This window comes from Accipiter gentilis, chromosome 26 (genome assembly GCF_929443795.1).
Source record: "Accipiter gentilis chromosome 26, bAccGen1.1, whole genome shotgun sequence".
Lineage (NCBI taxonomy): Eukaryota > Metazoa > Chordata > Aves > Accipitriformes > Accipitridae > Astur > Astur gentilis.
Genome location: NC_064905.1, coordinates 10693124 through 10708703, shown reverse-complemented (window position 1 = coordinate 10708703; position 15580 = coordinate 10693124). Strand labels below are relative to the sequence as shown.

Sequence of the window (15580 nt, the reverse complement as noted above, 5' to 3'; positions counted from 1 at the left end):
CGAGCAAAAAAACAACTTCACGCCAAAGAGCAGCTAACTAGCTCCCAATGGCCCAATCTGTGCAACTGCTTCCTCAGTTATATATTTTTGCTTCTGTTTGCTCCGAACCCTCTTCTGCGGCCGAGCAGCTGGGAAGCGATGGCAGAGCAGAGGGGCCTGCCTGCGGGATAACGGGGGGAACCTGTGCATTCATGGGTGGGCTGTGGGAGCACCAGGGCACCAACCAGCCTCCCCGAGCTGGTGCTGAGGCGGCCACACACCGGAGCCATAGCAAGGCCATAAAGAAGACGCAGCGGACTTGTCCCTGTTTATTTAGGGCAGAAACGAGCCGGTGTGTCCCCTGCCCTCCAGCCAGAGCTGCTGCCCAGCCGCAAGCCACCAGGCCGCCGGGGGCTGCGCTGCCCCACGGTTTGAGGATGGACAAGGGGGAAAATGGGGGGGGGGACGGGGTCGGGGGCTGCCGCTGCGATGCCAGGGGCTAACACAGACCCAGGCACGGCGCTCGGGGGGGGGGGAACCACCTGCTTTTGCCGCTGAGAACCCTCCCCCCCTCCCCGCCCCCGCAGCGACTGCCCCGGCTCGCTTTCCCCAGCTCCCCGTCGTCATCCCCCCCCCGGCCGGGTCCGGCTGCCGGCGGTGAGCCCCCGCTGCCAGCCCGGCTGCCAGCCGCCCCCACCCGCCCCGCCGCCGGGCTTGCGCAGGGAGCGCGTCGCCGCTCATCTGACCGGCGCTGCCGGCCTACCCGCGCCGGGTGGGGCGGCGGGGGCCGAGCTCAGCGGCGGTAAAGGAGCCCGGGTGCCGTCACCCGGTCCCGCGGGCTCGGCCCCGTGCCGTGGGCTCGGCCCGTCCTGCCCACGCTCGGCCCTGCCGCCCCGGCTGCGGCGCCAGCGGGTTTATCGTTAACTTGCCGCAGGCAGCGGGAGAGCGGCCGCAGCCGGGCACGGCTCCCCGGCGCCGGCCCCGGCCTCCGCCGCAAGGTAAGAGCCGGGGCGGCGGGGTTTCGGGGCGCGGAGGTGACGCCGGGGCCGGAGCAGCGTGGGGAGCCGGGGGGGGGGGGGGGCGGGTGTGTGGCACGGCCGTGCCGGAGCCTGTCCCTCGGGGCGCAGCGTGGGAGCTGCGGGCCCGGGAGCCGGTAGCCCCCCGCCCCGGCTTGCGGCAGCATCCCCGGCGTTGCGGGTCTCGGTGCCGGCTGGGGACGCTGCCCGGGCCCCGCGTTACAGACGGGGATGCTGGGAGCCACCGAGGCGGCAGTGACATGTCGATGGCAGGCAGCTGCCTGGGAGGAGAGCTATGGGAATGAAACCTGCTCCTGCCCTCTCCGCCTGGTCCAACGCTGCCCAGAAAGGATTCCTTTTAGTTTTGCACAATTCCCTCTGGTGTTTCAGGCCGGGGGGAGCGGGGGGGAAGAGGTTTCCCCAGCTGGGGGGCAACCCCCCAAAGCAGCTGTGTGCTCTGGGGGATGCTGGCGCAGGGAGCAGTGACACCCCACTGCCCGCATGCCCCCAAGCTGCAGGGAATCTCTCCAGGGCCCAGGGGGTGTCTCAGGTCACGGCTTTCCACCTGCCTCCACTGCAGCCCTTCCTCTGAGCAAGGATTTTGCTGTCACCCCCAGGCGGAGGATGCTGGGCTTGTCCAACAGCCCTTGATGGGCATCCTTCTCGGAAGCACCCAAAGGGAAGCAGGAAAGTGTCTCCTACTCCCCATGTCCCATAGCAGCCAGAGCCATGCCACAGGCGCAGGCAGCAGCCAAATCCGCAGAGGGCAGGGATGACAGCTGACGGGGTCATGTGCCCCTGTAAAGCAGGCAGAGGTCTCATACCTTCTCACATGGCGTTTGCTTGCTGTGCCAAGCCCAGCTCTTCTCCAGCGCAGCAGCGGGCATGTGCCAGGAGAGGACATTCACCCTGCCCGGTGCTCGCAACTGCATCACCCGCTTGTTAACTGGACCCTTCCCCAGAAGACTCGGGCTGTCCTGCCAGCCCCTCTCCCTGCTCCTGCTGCAGGCACCTGGGGCTGCAGCCTGCGACGGGAGCACCTGGCACGTCGCAGTCTGGCTAATGGTTGGGTGTGGATGTTGGCACTGGCTGGGCAGGCAATGGAGGGCAGAGGCAGAGCCTCCCTCCCTGTGCCGCTGCTTGTGCCGTCTCGATTTTATCCTGCCAAGCAATCTCTACCCTGCCTTCGCTCTTCACCTCCTCTGCAGCCTCCACAGGCAGGCAGCCTGGCAGCGTCCCTCCCTGCTCCCGGCTGGGGTCTGGGTCCAGCTGAGCTGTGCGCTGGGCTGGTGTGGGCTGTGCTGTGTCTCTCTCTCAAGGCCTCCTGCCTGGGACTGAGCACTATCTGTGATGCTTTGGGAGCTGCTCCATCCTCCTCATTATCAGTTAGAGCAGAGGATGTTCCCTGAGAAGGAAATGGCATGAATCAGCTCTGATTTTTCAAGCTCTCCACAGGCAGAGAGGAGAGGGGAGCGGGCTGTGCTGGGCAGGGCACGGGCATTGTGCAAGGGGCAGAGGCGCCCGCAGCTTCGCCCACTTCTCCCCCATCCCCGTCGCTTCCAAGCCAGTTCTCCGTGCCACAGAAACGTCTCTTGTTCAAGCACTGCGAAAACACTCTTTGTACTTTGAATAGGACTCTTGAACACGAGGCAATGTGCCAGGCACCAACAGCCAAGGCAGGGAGGGAACAGCTAGCCTCGGCAGCGAGGAGCAGGGGCAGAGGTGGCAAACCCCGCTCTGCCCTCGGGGACCAGCCCCTGCGCAGTCCCAGGCTGGGTGAGCCTGCAGCTGGGGCTGCCCTTGCCTGCACCCTGGCCCTGCACGTGGTCGTTTGGGCACGTGTGTGTGGCAAGTCCTCGCCTGCCACGTGTGGGTGCCTGCCCTCCACAGCCAGCCCGCTCCTGGCTTGCAGTGCTTTATGGTTTTATGGTTTTGGAGCGTCATCCACACCTTGCTTGTAATGCAGATGGCTTGAGTATCCCCAGGGAGGGAGCACGGGCACTGAGCTGGGTTAGGCACTGGAGCACCAGTGCTGGGGCTGCCCTTGCCACAGCCTGTCCCTAACCCCCTGCCACCCCCTGCAGAGTGTGCCACCAAGATGGCGAGCGCCGGTGGGGCAGACCCCGATGCCGAGGACGCAGCTGAAACTGAAGAGGCCATCTACGAGGAGGTGAAGCCCTGCAACAGGATGGAGCTGAGCCAGCAGCTGGCCGTGGAGGAGCTCATCACCACCGAGGCCAGCTATGTCCACAACATCCAGCTCTGCGTGTCAGACATCCGGGCGCACCTCCAGAAGAAGCAGGTGAGATGGGGTACGTCTCCCCACCCAGGGGCTGGGGACTGTGGGGTGAATCTGTCAAGAGCTGTGAGATGCCCAGATCATTCCAGGGAGGTCACACGTGCTCACCTTCCACCTTCCTGGGCTCCCCTGATCAGCCAAGGTCTTGAACTGGATGGACATTGGGTCTGACCCAGCTGTCCTACGGCTTTAACCCTGCATCTGTAACATGAAATGGCCTCATTGCCCAGCTCGGGAGCACAGCCAGATCTCAGCATCTGCAGTGCCTCCTGAAACAGAGCACCGTTCCAGCTCCTCAGGTGTCGCGTGGGGCAGCTGGAAGGACACGAGTGCTCAGGAGGGCGTGAGTGCCTCCAGAACACATGATTGACCTCTGTCTATTGTATTCGGCTTACCCTGGGTCATCGTTGTTCCCTTCAGCTGCCTGATCTTGACCTGGAAGGACTTTTCTCTAACACGGACGACATCCTCCATGTCTCCAGACGGTTTCTGAAGGGCCTCGAGGCCACAGCTGCCCAGGAGCACGAGCAGCTGCTCTGCATCAGTAAGTGGTGTGGCACTGAGAGCTGACCTGTGCCCATCCATGACTTTCCTGGTGCTGGCAGTGCTGCTGCTCAGCGCTGTGCTTGGGTGCAGCCCCCAGCCCACCCACCCTGACACCTCTTGCACCTCCCTCGGCTCTGGGAAGCGCTCCTGCCTGCGCACCACCATCTATGGGCAGCCACCCCCACTCACCCCATGGGGCAAGGCAGACCTGCCCAGCCTGCAGAAAGTGAGGTGGGGGCAGCATCAGGCCCAGCTTAGCAGAGGTGCCTGGGGTGCAGGGCGCTGCCCCAGCACATTTGGCTGGCACTGCTCTGCTGGCTTCACCCTTCAGGCAGGCTGGGGAGAAACCTCTGCCTTTCTCTGAGGCAACAGAAAAGGACCATCCTTTCCAGCCTCACTCTCCTTCCCCAGGCGCCCTGTTCCAGGAGTTCAAGGAGGAGATGGAAACCGTCTACAAGATCTACTGTGCCAGCTATGAGCATGCCCTCCTGCTGGTGGAGAGCTACCGCAAGGACCCCAGGCTGCAGGAGGAGATCTTGGAGACCCTGAATGCAACAGTGTAGGTACCTGCTGCTGAGGTAACCACCTTCCTCTCCCTGTGTTACCTACTGTCCTGGCCCTTCTGCTCTCTGGACAATCTGCCTGCACAGGTACGTGCCATCAGGCTGAGTGTAATATCACAGTCATCACCTTTGTGGCATTGCCTGGTGTAGTCCCTGGCAGACTGTCCTGCATTCTTGGGGCCACTTGCCCCAAGGGCACTACAGGTTGGTGGTCTTTTATGGTGGACCCCAAAACAAGGGATGGGGTGGCATCCGCAGCTCCTGCCTGCTCCACAGCCCGAGAGGCTGTGCCCACGGAGAGCACACATTGCCCAGCTTGACTAGAGAGACGGGCTGGCCCCAGGAGACCTGCCAAACCCCTCCTGAACTATCGAGGGGGTCACAAACACTGTTGGAGCCAGGAGAAGCACGAGTGGCAGTGGAGGAGCTGCTGGGATTTGCTGCTCTCTGTTTCAGGGCACAGGCTACATGACTCCCAAATGAGCGATACCTTGTGCACGGGTAGAAGGGCAGTCCTGCCTACAGCCTGCCTGCACTTTGCCCACACCCTCTCTCCCCATTGCCCCAGAGCAAGCGCCGATCCCGTGCCTCCTAGCTAGACAAGCGCAGCACTGTTCAGGGAGGCAGGGTGCCCGCCCGGGGCTGGCACTGCCTTCAGGGCTGGTGGGGACAGCGTCCCCCTGCCAGCGCTCCTGGGGGGGGAGGGGTGGCCCCGCAGCTGGCGGGGAGCAGGGATTCATAGCCAGAACGCCCCCCCAGCTGCTGGGCGCAGCTTGCCTGCGGGTCCAAGGCAGCAAATCTCCCCTACAGCTGGACAGGCGCTGCTTTCTCTCCAAAATGTTTGCAGAGTAGCTGGAAGGAGCAGCAAGGCAGGAAGGCAGATCTCCATGCCGACCTCGAGCAATTCCCCTCTCCATCAGGCCTCACACGGGTGCGTCAGACCTCAGCTTCTTCCTGGTGATGCCCGTGCAGAGGGTCACCAAATACCCGCTGCTGCTGGGGAAGATCCTGGAGAACACCCCCACCAGTGCCAGTGCCTACCCGGCCCTGCAGGCAGCCGTCCGTGCCATGACCCAGGTCAACGCCAACATCAACGAGTACAAACGGCGCAGAGAAGTAGGTGAGCGGGCAGGGGGCACGGGGTCTGGGAAGCCCCAGCCCAACCCCAGTTGTCTTCCCTTGGTGTTGTGCTAATTCCTACTTAAGTCAGTTCAAAGCTTTCCTGCCCTGCACACATCCTGCCCGGTGGAGCCGCAGAGTCGTGCAGGCAGCTCCTGGCACCGCTCTGGTCCTACAGATGCCACTCTGGGCAAGACCTGAAGGCTGCAGGAGAAGGGTGGCATGGCGGGGGGGACGGGACTGAGCACAAAACCGGTCTGCCTGCATTCCTGGGGCTGGGGAATGAGAGGAACAGTCCTGCCCTTGGGATAGGAGAAATCAGGCTCCCCACAAACAGGAGTTTGCTCTTCTTTTTGGTTTTCATAGTACTTTCCCCCAGGCTGCCCTTCTTTGATGTGGGTTGTGCTTATCCTGTTAATCAGGACTTGTCAGCTCTGGGCCTCGGTGCTGCTCACCCGCATTGCCTGCTCAGGCTGCTGAGGATGCTGCCCTGAAGTTTCCTCTTCTGATCTTTTTTCCTCCCACCTCATGTGCCCCCACGCGAGGCAGCAACCAAATACAACAAGGCCGAGCACCTGACGCTGCGGGACCGCTTCGCGCGCCTCAACACGCACTCCATCGCCAAGAAGACCACACGGCTGAGCCGGCTCTTCATGCACGAGGCTGGCATCGTGGCCAAGGTGGGCAGCCCTCACCCCACCACCTGTGGACCCACTGCCTCTCCTCGAGTCATTTCTGGGCCTTTCTGCTGCCTCCTGAGCGGAGCCGAGGTGGCCAATGCTGACACCCAGTGGCCCATGCTGTCGCGTGAGCCACAGTCTCATTTCTGAGCAGCTTAAGGGTGGCTCCTGGTCCCCAATCCCAAGGACCAGCAGGGTAGGAGAGATGCAGGTACACACCTTGCGTCCTGCATCAGAGCGCTGCAGGGGAGTGCTTTGGCCCCCAAAGGACCCACAGGATCCTCAGGCACCCCAGCAAAAGGAAAGACACCCTGGTGTTCCCCAGCACTGCAACCATACCAAAAGCCATGCATCTGCATGCAGCCCAAGCATCCTAGGTCTTGGCCCTTTTCAGGTTCCTGGAGCCTCTCAGGGTCTCCCCTGCCTGTCCCCAGCACTGTGAGCTTCAGGCAGGTGCCTGGCTGCTTTTTACTTTAGCACCCAGTGAGGAACATCAGCCCTGCCCGAGGCATTGCCCGTGCTGGGGATAAGTTGCCCCTTGCCTTGCAGATGGAGGACAGGGAGTACGACGACCTGGAGGAGAAGTTCCAGTGCGTGGTGTCCAGCGTGGCTGTACTGAAGGAGAATGTGGCGTCCTACCTTGGCCATTTAGAGGTAAAACCCTGATAACTTGCAGGGGGTGGGCCCCATCCAGGCCTCAGGACCTGTTTCTTGGGGTTGCAGAATGCTTTCAAGCCCTATGGAAACCAGTGTCAGCTGGGGATGTTCAGTGACTTGCATCTCTCAGCTAAAGACGTTGTGCTGGGCCCTTGCCCAGCGTCCAAGGATCACTCAGGTCCAGCAGAGCTTAAAACAAAAAGTCAAAGCTTCGTTGATCCAGTCTGAGCTGGTTGTCATTTGAGAATAATTGGTCCTTAAACTGATCATTATTTCAAGGCATTAAATAGCTGGGAAGGCTAAGTGTTGTTCAGCCTGGGAATTCTCGCATAACAGGTATAAGGCAGAAGTGTCCCCAAGTCAGGGAAACAATGAACTTCCCTTCTGAGATGACCCAGCTGAGTAGCTGCTGTGATTTTCTCATGGAAATCCCTTGGGGCATCTGAGGGAAATAAAAGTATGAGCAATGGCCAAACTTGAAATCCCCAGACGCTATATAATCAGGAAAGTCTCAGGAAATGGCAGAGGGTTCAGAAAGCAGCAATTCAAGGGCTGGAGACACCTTGTCATGAAAATATTGACAAGGGCTCCCCATATAGGATTGGGAAGGAAGAAAAGGGAACAGAAAGACTCCCTATAGCCCAAAGAGTGGGTAAAATAGGATTAGAAGAAAAAAACATGAGAATGGCAATTTGTATGACAGTGAGATGTGGCATCAGCTAAGGGTGTGACCATTCCTTGGGACATCGAGGGCTTCTGGGGACCTGCCCGGCACTGCTCTTCAGTAAGCTGCATCTCTGTAAGCCAGCTTCTTGGCTTTAGCCAGGACATAGAGTGTCTGCAAATAGGCTGGGCAGCCTAGAGAATAAGCTGTGGTTAGGAGTCATGCTGGGGCTTGGATGCAGCTTCAGAGGAGCTGCTGGTGGGGGAAGGTGGGGCTGCATGCATGCCCCATCTCTTTCCCTCTGAAAGCTTCTCAAAGACATCCTGAGGAGCCGATGAAGACATGTTCTCATAGGGCAGAGACAGCCTGGCCTCTGTGCTGGCTGGCAGTTCCCTATTGTGCATCTGTCTGTGCCAGTGCCTCCATCACAAGGAGAGGCAAATCTTGGCATGTACAAGATCATCACAGCCACTTCTGCTTGTGTAAGAGCCCCTGTAGGGCTGAGGAAAAGCACACAGGTCTCAGAGCTGCCGCCTTCTGCTCAAAGGGTCAATCCCTTTCCCCTTCTATATTTCTGTCACCAGTCCCTCCTGTGGTAAGGAAGACTACAAAGAAAGGGTCTTCTAAACATGACCACAGGCAAAAAGACAGGATTTAGGACAGAGATCAGGGCACTCCAAAAGAGGCCCATGGCAGCCATGATTGAGAAGACTCAAACAGAAACTGCTCCTGCTGCTCCAGGACTGACTGCAGGAGCAGCGCTCCAAGGGGCAGCAAAGCTAAGCCCAGGAGGAGCTGGAGGCCAGGCTTCCCTTGGCACCAGCAGCAGGCAGGGGTTCTGGGAGCTCAGTGCTCCCTTCCCTGGGTCTAGAGGTTGTGGGTCAAAATCTACCTCCAGGCAGGAAGGAGGCTGCTGCCCACAGAGTTAACATTAGAGCAAAGCCTCTCAAAGCAGAGGAGGGTGTCCACCCAAACCATCCCTAGCTGCTTTCTTTTCCCACCAGCCTCACTCTCCACACACAGAGGCAGGTGGAAGATTTTGTACACAAATACAAGAAATTCCACAGAGCTACTGGACCACCAAACCCCAGTGTCAAAGCACCAGGCAACATCAAGCTGGGGCAGACTGCCTGGGACCACAGGGCAGTCTTGGCCATCTTGCTGGGGCAGGAGCGCCTTTGCAAGCCGGTGCATGACTCCTGCTCAAGGGGAGAGAGAGGTTTGTTAACACCCGCATGAGCTCCCTGGCTTGCAGACAAGAGTAGCCCAGAGCATCAGTCCCACTGGGCTGCTAGCACAGAGCACCCAGACTGGGACATTGGCACATCTTTGGGAACACAGGGATCGGTTACAGATGGGTTAGCTCGTGTTGGGCAGCTTCTACAGATCAGGTCTGATGGCTTTCTCCCTTTCAGGCGTTCCTGTTGCCCACCCCACACAAGTGTGAGCTGCAGATCAATGAGGGACCTGCCCAGCAGTACCAACGCTTTGCAGAATACCTCCATTGCACTGTTTTCCCAGAGTTTGTGAGTGCTCCTTCCCTGTATATCCCTTTCAGGGTCACAGCCAAGCATTGCCAGGTTACAGCAGAGGCTGGCTCCAGGGCAGGGCAGCCAAGAGCTGAGGGGTCCCCAGAGCAGGCAGTGTCCTCACCGATAGACACAGTCTCCTGGGGCCTGAACACGGAGGGGCAGGTAACAGGGTCCATCAGCAGTCCCAGATACTTGAATTGAAGAACCAACCCCAGGGTCCATCCAGGAAACAAAAGGAGACAGGGGCAGAGACGTGGCTACAACACAACTCTAAAGTCTATCCAGGGCTGGAGACAAGCTGCAATGTCCATCTGAGGGGTCCATCCAGGAGCTGAACTACCTACAGCAGAGGTCCAAGGTCCACCCAGGAGACAGAAGCAGAAATCGGCTCACCCACAGCAATAGTCAAGCAGCAGCCCAAGGCCCTTCAATGGGCTGTGGGCAGGGGTGTGAGTGGAGGCCCCAGGTGAGGCTGGTCTGGGCCATTAAAGACTATTTGTGCCTTCAGGGCCCTGACATGTTCATGGCCAGCCATGCAGGCAGGGCTGCAGCGGAGCAGAGGATGGTGGGAAATCAGGCGTTCTGCTTATTTGACTCACACAAGGCATTTGCTGCCAAACCCCAGTCCAACCTACCCACAGCTTTTGGGCATCCGTACTCGCCTTTGGGAGCCCAAGGGTCCCCCATCTGTCTCCTTCCGCTACCCCTGCTTGCTTCTCCAGGACTCCCTCTTAGGTGCTCACTGCCACCGTGAATGCAGTCAGGGAGGTGTTCCAAGCAGTGAGGAGTGTGGCAGGGCAGCCTGAACTCACACCTGGATGCCGGCATGCCCAAGGAGCGCCAGCATGGGGAGGGAGGGTAGCTACGTGGGATAACCACACAGACCCTGGACTGAGGGCCTCCGTCAAACCAGGACACTGTGACCTGCATGGGACAGTCACTGCAGCACCCCCGTTGGCCCATGGGACCTTGCGCCTGAGGGTCCTACCTGACCATTTGCATGAGGCACAAGTTTTGAATCGTGGCATGCATGACTGCTCTCTACCAAGGGTTTGCTTTGGTTGGCATCCTGTGTGCCTTCAGGGAAGGATGCCTCAGATGCTCCCCACTCTGCACAAGCCCTTCAACAGGTCCCCAAGCCTTTTCTCCTGTGTAAGACAGTGCACCATGCAGACAGCTGGGCCTGTCTGGGGGGCTCACATGGAGATTTGGGTTCTCTCGCCTCACAGAAGCGACGCCTAGACAGGCTGGTCTGCCAGCCCCTCTGCAGCCTCTCAGACATGCTGGTGGGGCCACAACAGCTGGTCAAGAAGCGCCTGGACAAGCTGCTGGACTATGAGGAGATCCAGGAGCGGAAGAGCGAGATGGGCAGCGTGACATACGATGAGGAGGCAGCCATGAACACCTACCTCGCCATCAACGCCCTGCTCGTGGCTGAGCTCCCGCAGTTCAACCAGGTGGCTCTGCAGCTCCTGGGGCAGATACTGTGCTCTTTCAGTGCCCTGCAACGGGACTTGGCTGCCCAGGTCCTGCAGCAGGCACAAAAGGAGCTAGAGCAGGTGAGAGTGACCTCTTGGCCTGTGTGCCCAAACCGGCGCACATGCTGAGCCAGACCTGCCTTCTTCAGGCTTGGAACGTCACTTGGATGTCAGGGCACTGAAGGTTTGCTGTAGCCCAAGCCTGCCCTTGCAGACACACAGCTCCCTGTCTAGCATTTGTAAGGGATCTCCCCTTAGGTTGGGGAAAGCCAAATTGTCTCCTCTTCAGTGCCAGGAACTGGCCTGCTCTCTCTCTGAGGACACCACTGGTCATCTATTGGTGTGCTGCCTGAGAGATCAGTGTTAACTCTGAGCTCCTGAGAGCTCTGTGCTGGGAAGGCAAGGAGTAGAAGGACAGCTCCTAGCCTGAGGAACAAGCATCCCTAGAACCTCCATGCCCTGGGATTTATCTCCCAGGACTCCTCACTGCATGGCACTCACTGAGCCTGACATTTGCAAACGTGGTGGGTCAGGCCAGGCCAGAGCCCTGGGGTGAAGTGTGGCCCTGGCCTGGCCCATGACCAAGATGAGAACAAGATGCAGCCACGTGGAAGTATCCCGTCAGGCACTGCTTGTACATACCTCGTCATGAGGGTGGATTCCCCTTGCTCAGTCTGGGATGCTTATGCTGCAGACATCTACCCCAGAGCTACATTCACCTTTCTCCCTTTTTAGTCAGGTGGAAAGGACTCTGGGCTTGGGGCAGGACAGCAGGACCCAGGGATTGTTGTGGTGGGCTGGGTACAGCCCAAGAGCCCTGCATAGGACTGCCCTGCCCAGGGTAGGTGGCTCAAAGTCAGAGAGCAGCAGCTCTCCTTGCCAAAGGGAACCACATCCTAGATGCAAGATGCATCTTTAGCGGCCAGGTCTGTTCTCGTGCTTTCTCACCTCTTTTCTTCCTGCTCCTTTTCTTTTGACCCTACCCACAATTCTTCCCCTCCCCAGGGCCCTCTCTGATCTCAGGGTCTGTCTTCACAGATGCCCCATGGCCGCATGCCTCTGCCCAGTTTCTGGAAGATGGTGGAAGACACCTTGCAGCAGTCTGGTGCTCAGCTCTGTACCTTGTGCCAGACATTTGAGACTGTCGCACCGAGCCCTGTGACACAGGTAGGAGCTGGGAAAGGGGTGTCTCAGTCCAGCTGGACTGTGGCTTCGCAGTGCAGAACATCTCCTTGGGGTGGAGGCTGGCTCAGAAAGTGGCACGGGGGGGTTGCCACAGCCACAGTATTTCCCCCAAGCCCCCAACAGCAGCTGGCTGGGAATAACCAGGGATGAAACAGTCTTAGCTCTTCTGGTTCTAGACACTCGTCTCCAAACCATGAGGTAGAGCAGATAGTGTGAAGGAGTTTCTCCACTAACCTCTCACTGGGATGTGATCCTGCAGAAAGGAGAGTATATGTATATGGAGGGCCTCAATCTCCTGCCTGTCTCATCAAGTGCTCCTGTGTCTCTTGCTCCCCACCAGCCTCTGAACCCTGCTGAGGAACGAAAGGTCCTTTCCCTTGTGAGCAAGCACGGCCCAGACAAACTTTACCAAGTGACAAGCAACATCAGTGGCAGCAAAGACTTGGACCTGACCTTGCAAAGGGGACAGATTGTAGCTCTGCTGCAAAGTGTGGACACTAAGGGGAACACGAGCAGATGGCTGGTGGATGCTGGAGGTACTGTGAGCTCTACAGGGAGCCTCTCCCCGCCTCGGCACCAGGGTCAGAAACCAAACCCGAACCACTTCCTCATCTTGGATGAAACAGTGGGCCATTGCCTCCCGAGTCCTCCCTTGCAGGGTTTGCTCAGCCCAGACCCACCTCTGCTTTGCCAGCTGCACCCATAGCCATTAGCTGTAAAGTTCAGGTTTCCTTATGAGGGAGCACTCATGGTTCATCATGGCTGGGAGAGGAGAATCCCGTGCACACAGAAACTCCTTGAAACCCCTTTTTGTGGGGTTTTGCTGCTGGATATCCCCTAGTGATGGACCGCTTTGAACAGGGCTGCTGTGCCATGCCAGGCAACAGCCAAGTTGTCATTCCTCTCTCTTCCAACCAGTCCTACGTGTGCCAGGCAGCGGGACCCCATGACCTGTGTGTGTGCATGTCCTCCAGGTCCCCGAGGGTTTGTGCCTGCTGGAAAACTCCAGCCCTATTGTCCGGTACAAAGCCAGCAGCCTGGGATGCAGATGCCAGCCCTGGAGAGCAGCACAGAGGGAAGGCAACATTCATATGCAGCACCTGAAGCTCCCAGGCCCCAGGTGGCCACCTTCACCCCAGCTTTCCAGGTGAGAGTGGGGGACACCAGGGCCCCCAGGGCCATTCCTAGCAACCCCACCAGCTCCATGCTAGTCCCTGCGTGTGCAGCATGTGGGTGGGAAGGTGGACCTGCTTTTCCAGCACACACGTGGTCATACATGTGCAGCCACGTGCATAGCAGGGGAGTGTCACAGCCCCTGTCCGAGTACCCCGTGAGGCTGGTGTCTGCCTTGCTGGGACCAGGGGTGGACCGAGCAAGAGATCTGTGCTCGGTGGGGTCCCCAGTGTCCTTCCATCACTGGCAGTACTGTGCTGCCCTCTTAGAAACAACCTCCATGTCCCTTCTAGGTCCTGCCCTGCCTATGTCCTTTCCCCCTTTGACTCTTGCATCCAGCAAGGGCTTCCTCCCTCCTTCCCCTGCCTTTCACAGGTGGTTGCTGGCTTCTCCTTCGCAGCCAGGAGTCCGCAGGAGGTGAGCCTCCAGGCAGGGCAGCCCGTGGTGGTGCTGGAGCCGCACGACAAGAAGGGGAGCAAGGAGTGGAGCCTGGTGGATGTGAACGGCCAGAGGGGCTATGTGCCCTCCAGCTACCTGGTGACAGTCCCTCTGCAGAAGCCCATGGGCTGGAGCTTGCCTGTGTGAGCCCGGCCAGCCCAGCACCCAAGGGCCCAGGCTTCACTGGATGGGAGCCGTCCGCTTGGCACCCGAGGGCTCGTCACGGGCGATGCTGGAGGGGGGCGGCTGTGGTGGCCCCGGGCTGGGAAGGTGGTGGGAAGCGGGTGGCAGAATACGGCCCGGGGGATGTGGGTGCAAGCGACGGCAGTCAGGAGGCACGTTTTGATGGGTAGGCATGAGGGTGCCATGTCCCATACGTGTTTGTACAAAAGAGGGGCAGGTGGCTGCAGTTTTCTAGGGATTTGCTGAAATCCGTGTCAGTGCCAAAAGTGTCCCTAGGGGTGACGAGACAGCATTGTCCCCAGTTAGATCAGGACCGAGCTGCAAAGAGTGCAGTGCTGCAGAGGGGGTCTTCAGCCTGACACGGAGCATCTGGGGCTCTTGGGAAGAGGCTCGGGGCAATCGCTGGTTTGAGTGCGGAGGCCGGAGCGGAGCAGCCCCAGAGGCACGGCTTCTCACCGGGGCGTCACACCTGCCTGGCTGCCCACCCTGCTGTGCCATCGGGGTCCCTTCGGCAGCACAGCCTTCGCGTCCTGCTAAAGGGCACGGCAATGTCAGCGTGCGCCCGGCCACACCGTCCGCGACGGATGGGTGCCGGGCTGAGTGCTGCGTGTCCTCCCCAGCCCTCCTGCCCACCGAGCATCGCTCCCGGCCTCGGTTTCCCCCCCGCCGCCCCGCAGCGGGGCTGATGCCGCTGACCCATTTGAGAGGCGCTTTGAGCTCCGGTGCCGAGGAGCGCCCTGTGCACCACCGATGCTCTTTCGTGTGACTTCTAGGCTGACATTAGAATGGATTACACCGTCCCTCCGCCCCACCCGTGCCGATGGGGGGGCTGCCCGGCGCGGTGGCAGCGCGGCCGCGAGGTGGCAGAGCCGCCCCGCCCAGCGCGCCTCGGCGGCGGCACTGGGAGCACTGGTTTGGGGGCGCTGGCGGGCCGCGGGGGGGGTTCGCCGCTGCGGGTGGAGCGTGCGTGTCCTTGGCCGGCGTGGGGACAACCCGAGGCGGCGGGGCCGGCGTGAGCACGGCTGTGCCGGGGCAGGGGCTGAAGGCGAGCTGGGCGCCGCTTCCCTCCCAGCCGGTGCTGCTCCGGGCTGGGGGGGGGGGAGAGCACGGCTCCTGGGGGCCCTCGGCACACCGTGTCCCCCTCGCCGACCCGCACAAATCTCCGGCGGTTTGACAGCACAGGCCCCTGGAAGAGGTTTTGGGGAGAATCAACCTGTGTGGGCTGGTCCCTGACCTAAGGCTCAGTCTGGGGACGGAGACGTCGTGGCTCTGCGCCTCAGTTTCCCCGTGACTTGCTCTGATGCTGTGCTGTTACGTGATGCTGATGGGGCTCAGGGCAGGGAGCCGTGCCCACGGCAATGCTGACATGGTGTCAGAGGGGAATTCGGGAGCTCCCGGCCGCAGCCCTCAGGGACTGGCACCGTGCTCCCTCCGTGGGAGAGCTCAGTCCACGGTGCCACGCTGCCCACCCTTCACCCACTGCCGGCAGCGGAGCGTGGAGGCACCCGCCGGTGCAGCAGCCTGGCGTCGTCCCGGCTGCCCTGGGCACCTGCCGCTTCCCACATCAAAGGTGCAACGGCCCGACTGGCGAGCGCTGGCGTGCTGGCTCCTGCGCCCTGCCTGGCAGGGAGGCGGCAGGCTCGGCCACCCACGGGCTCCCCACAGGATGCGCTTTGGTGGCTGGGTGTGGGTTCCCGCAGTGCTGCCCTGCGGCTGTGGCTGCGGACTGGGCAGGGTGGGCAGAGGTGGCATGTCCTCACTGAAGCTTGCACCATGTGGGGAGGGATGAGGTGGGTGCCAGGCAGGTGGGGACAGGCCCCAGATGCTGCTGTGCTTTCGCTGTGCACCCCACACATGGGTCCAGGTGCCTGGTTTGGGGCAGAGCTGCCTGTGGGGCTCACCCTCTTTTGTACCTGCAGGGTTCTGGGACTTGATCTGTGGGGAGGCTGGGGGCTTGCTACCTCTGCCCAGGTGCCATTGAAAGCCCTAAGCAAATGCTCACCCACATGAAACCAGGGAGGGGACAGCAGCACCAGAGATGGAGACATAGCCTGGGGATGCTCCCAGC

At 60.4% G+C, this 15580-nt stretch overlaps 1 protein-coding gene across 1 annotated transcript; it reads left to right on the top strand.

Moving 5' to 3' along the window:
* Nucleotides 1-768: 768 nt before the first annotated feature.
* Nucleotides 769-14415, top strand: ARHGEF37 (Rho guanine nucleotide exchange factor 37). Its single transcript, XM_049829146.1, has 13 exons — nucleotides 769-977; nucleotides 3080-3297; nucleotides 3715-3838; nucleotides 4252-4399; nucleotides 5324-5523; nucleotides 6072-6202; nucleotides 6752-6856; nucleotides 8939-9049; nucleotides 10285-10614; nucleotides 11572-11700; nucleotides 12059-12254; nucleotides 12693-12865; nucleotides 13267-14415. The coding sequence occupies exons 2-13, from the start codon at nucleotides 3094-3096 to the stop codon at nucleotides 13474-13476; spliced, it is 2061 nt and encodes a 686-aa protein (XP_049685103.1). The 5' UTR covers nucleotides 769-977; nucleotides 3080-3093; the 3' UTR covers nucleotides 13477-14415.
* Nucleotides 14416-15580: the final 1165 nt, after the last annotated feature.

Coding starts and splice junctions, on each gene's coding strand:
- ARHGEF37 (XM_049829146.1), top strand. CDS start 3,094: ATGGCGAGCGCCGGTGGGGCAGACCCCGATGCCGAGGACGCAGCTGAA. Junction 3,298..3,714: donor CGCACCTCCAGAAGAAGCAG/GTGAGATGGGGT, acceptor TGTTCCCTTCAG/CTGCCTGATCTTGACCTGGA. Junction 11,701..12,058: donor CACCGAGCCCTGTGACACAG/GTAGGAGCTGGG, acceptor GCTCCCCACCAG/CCTCTGAACCCTGCTGAGGA.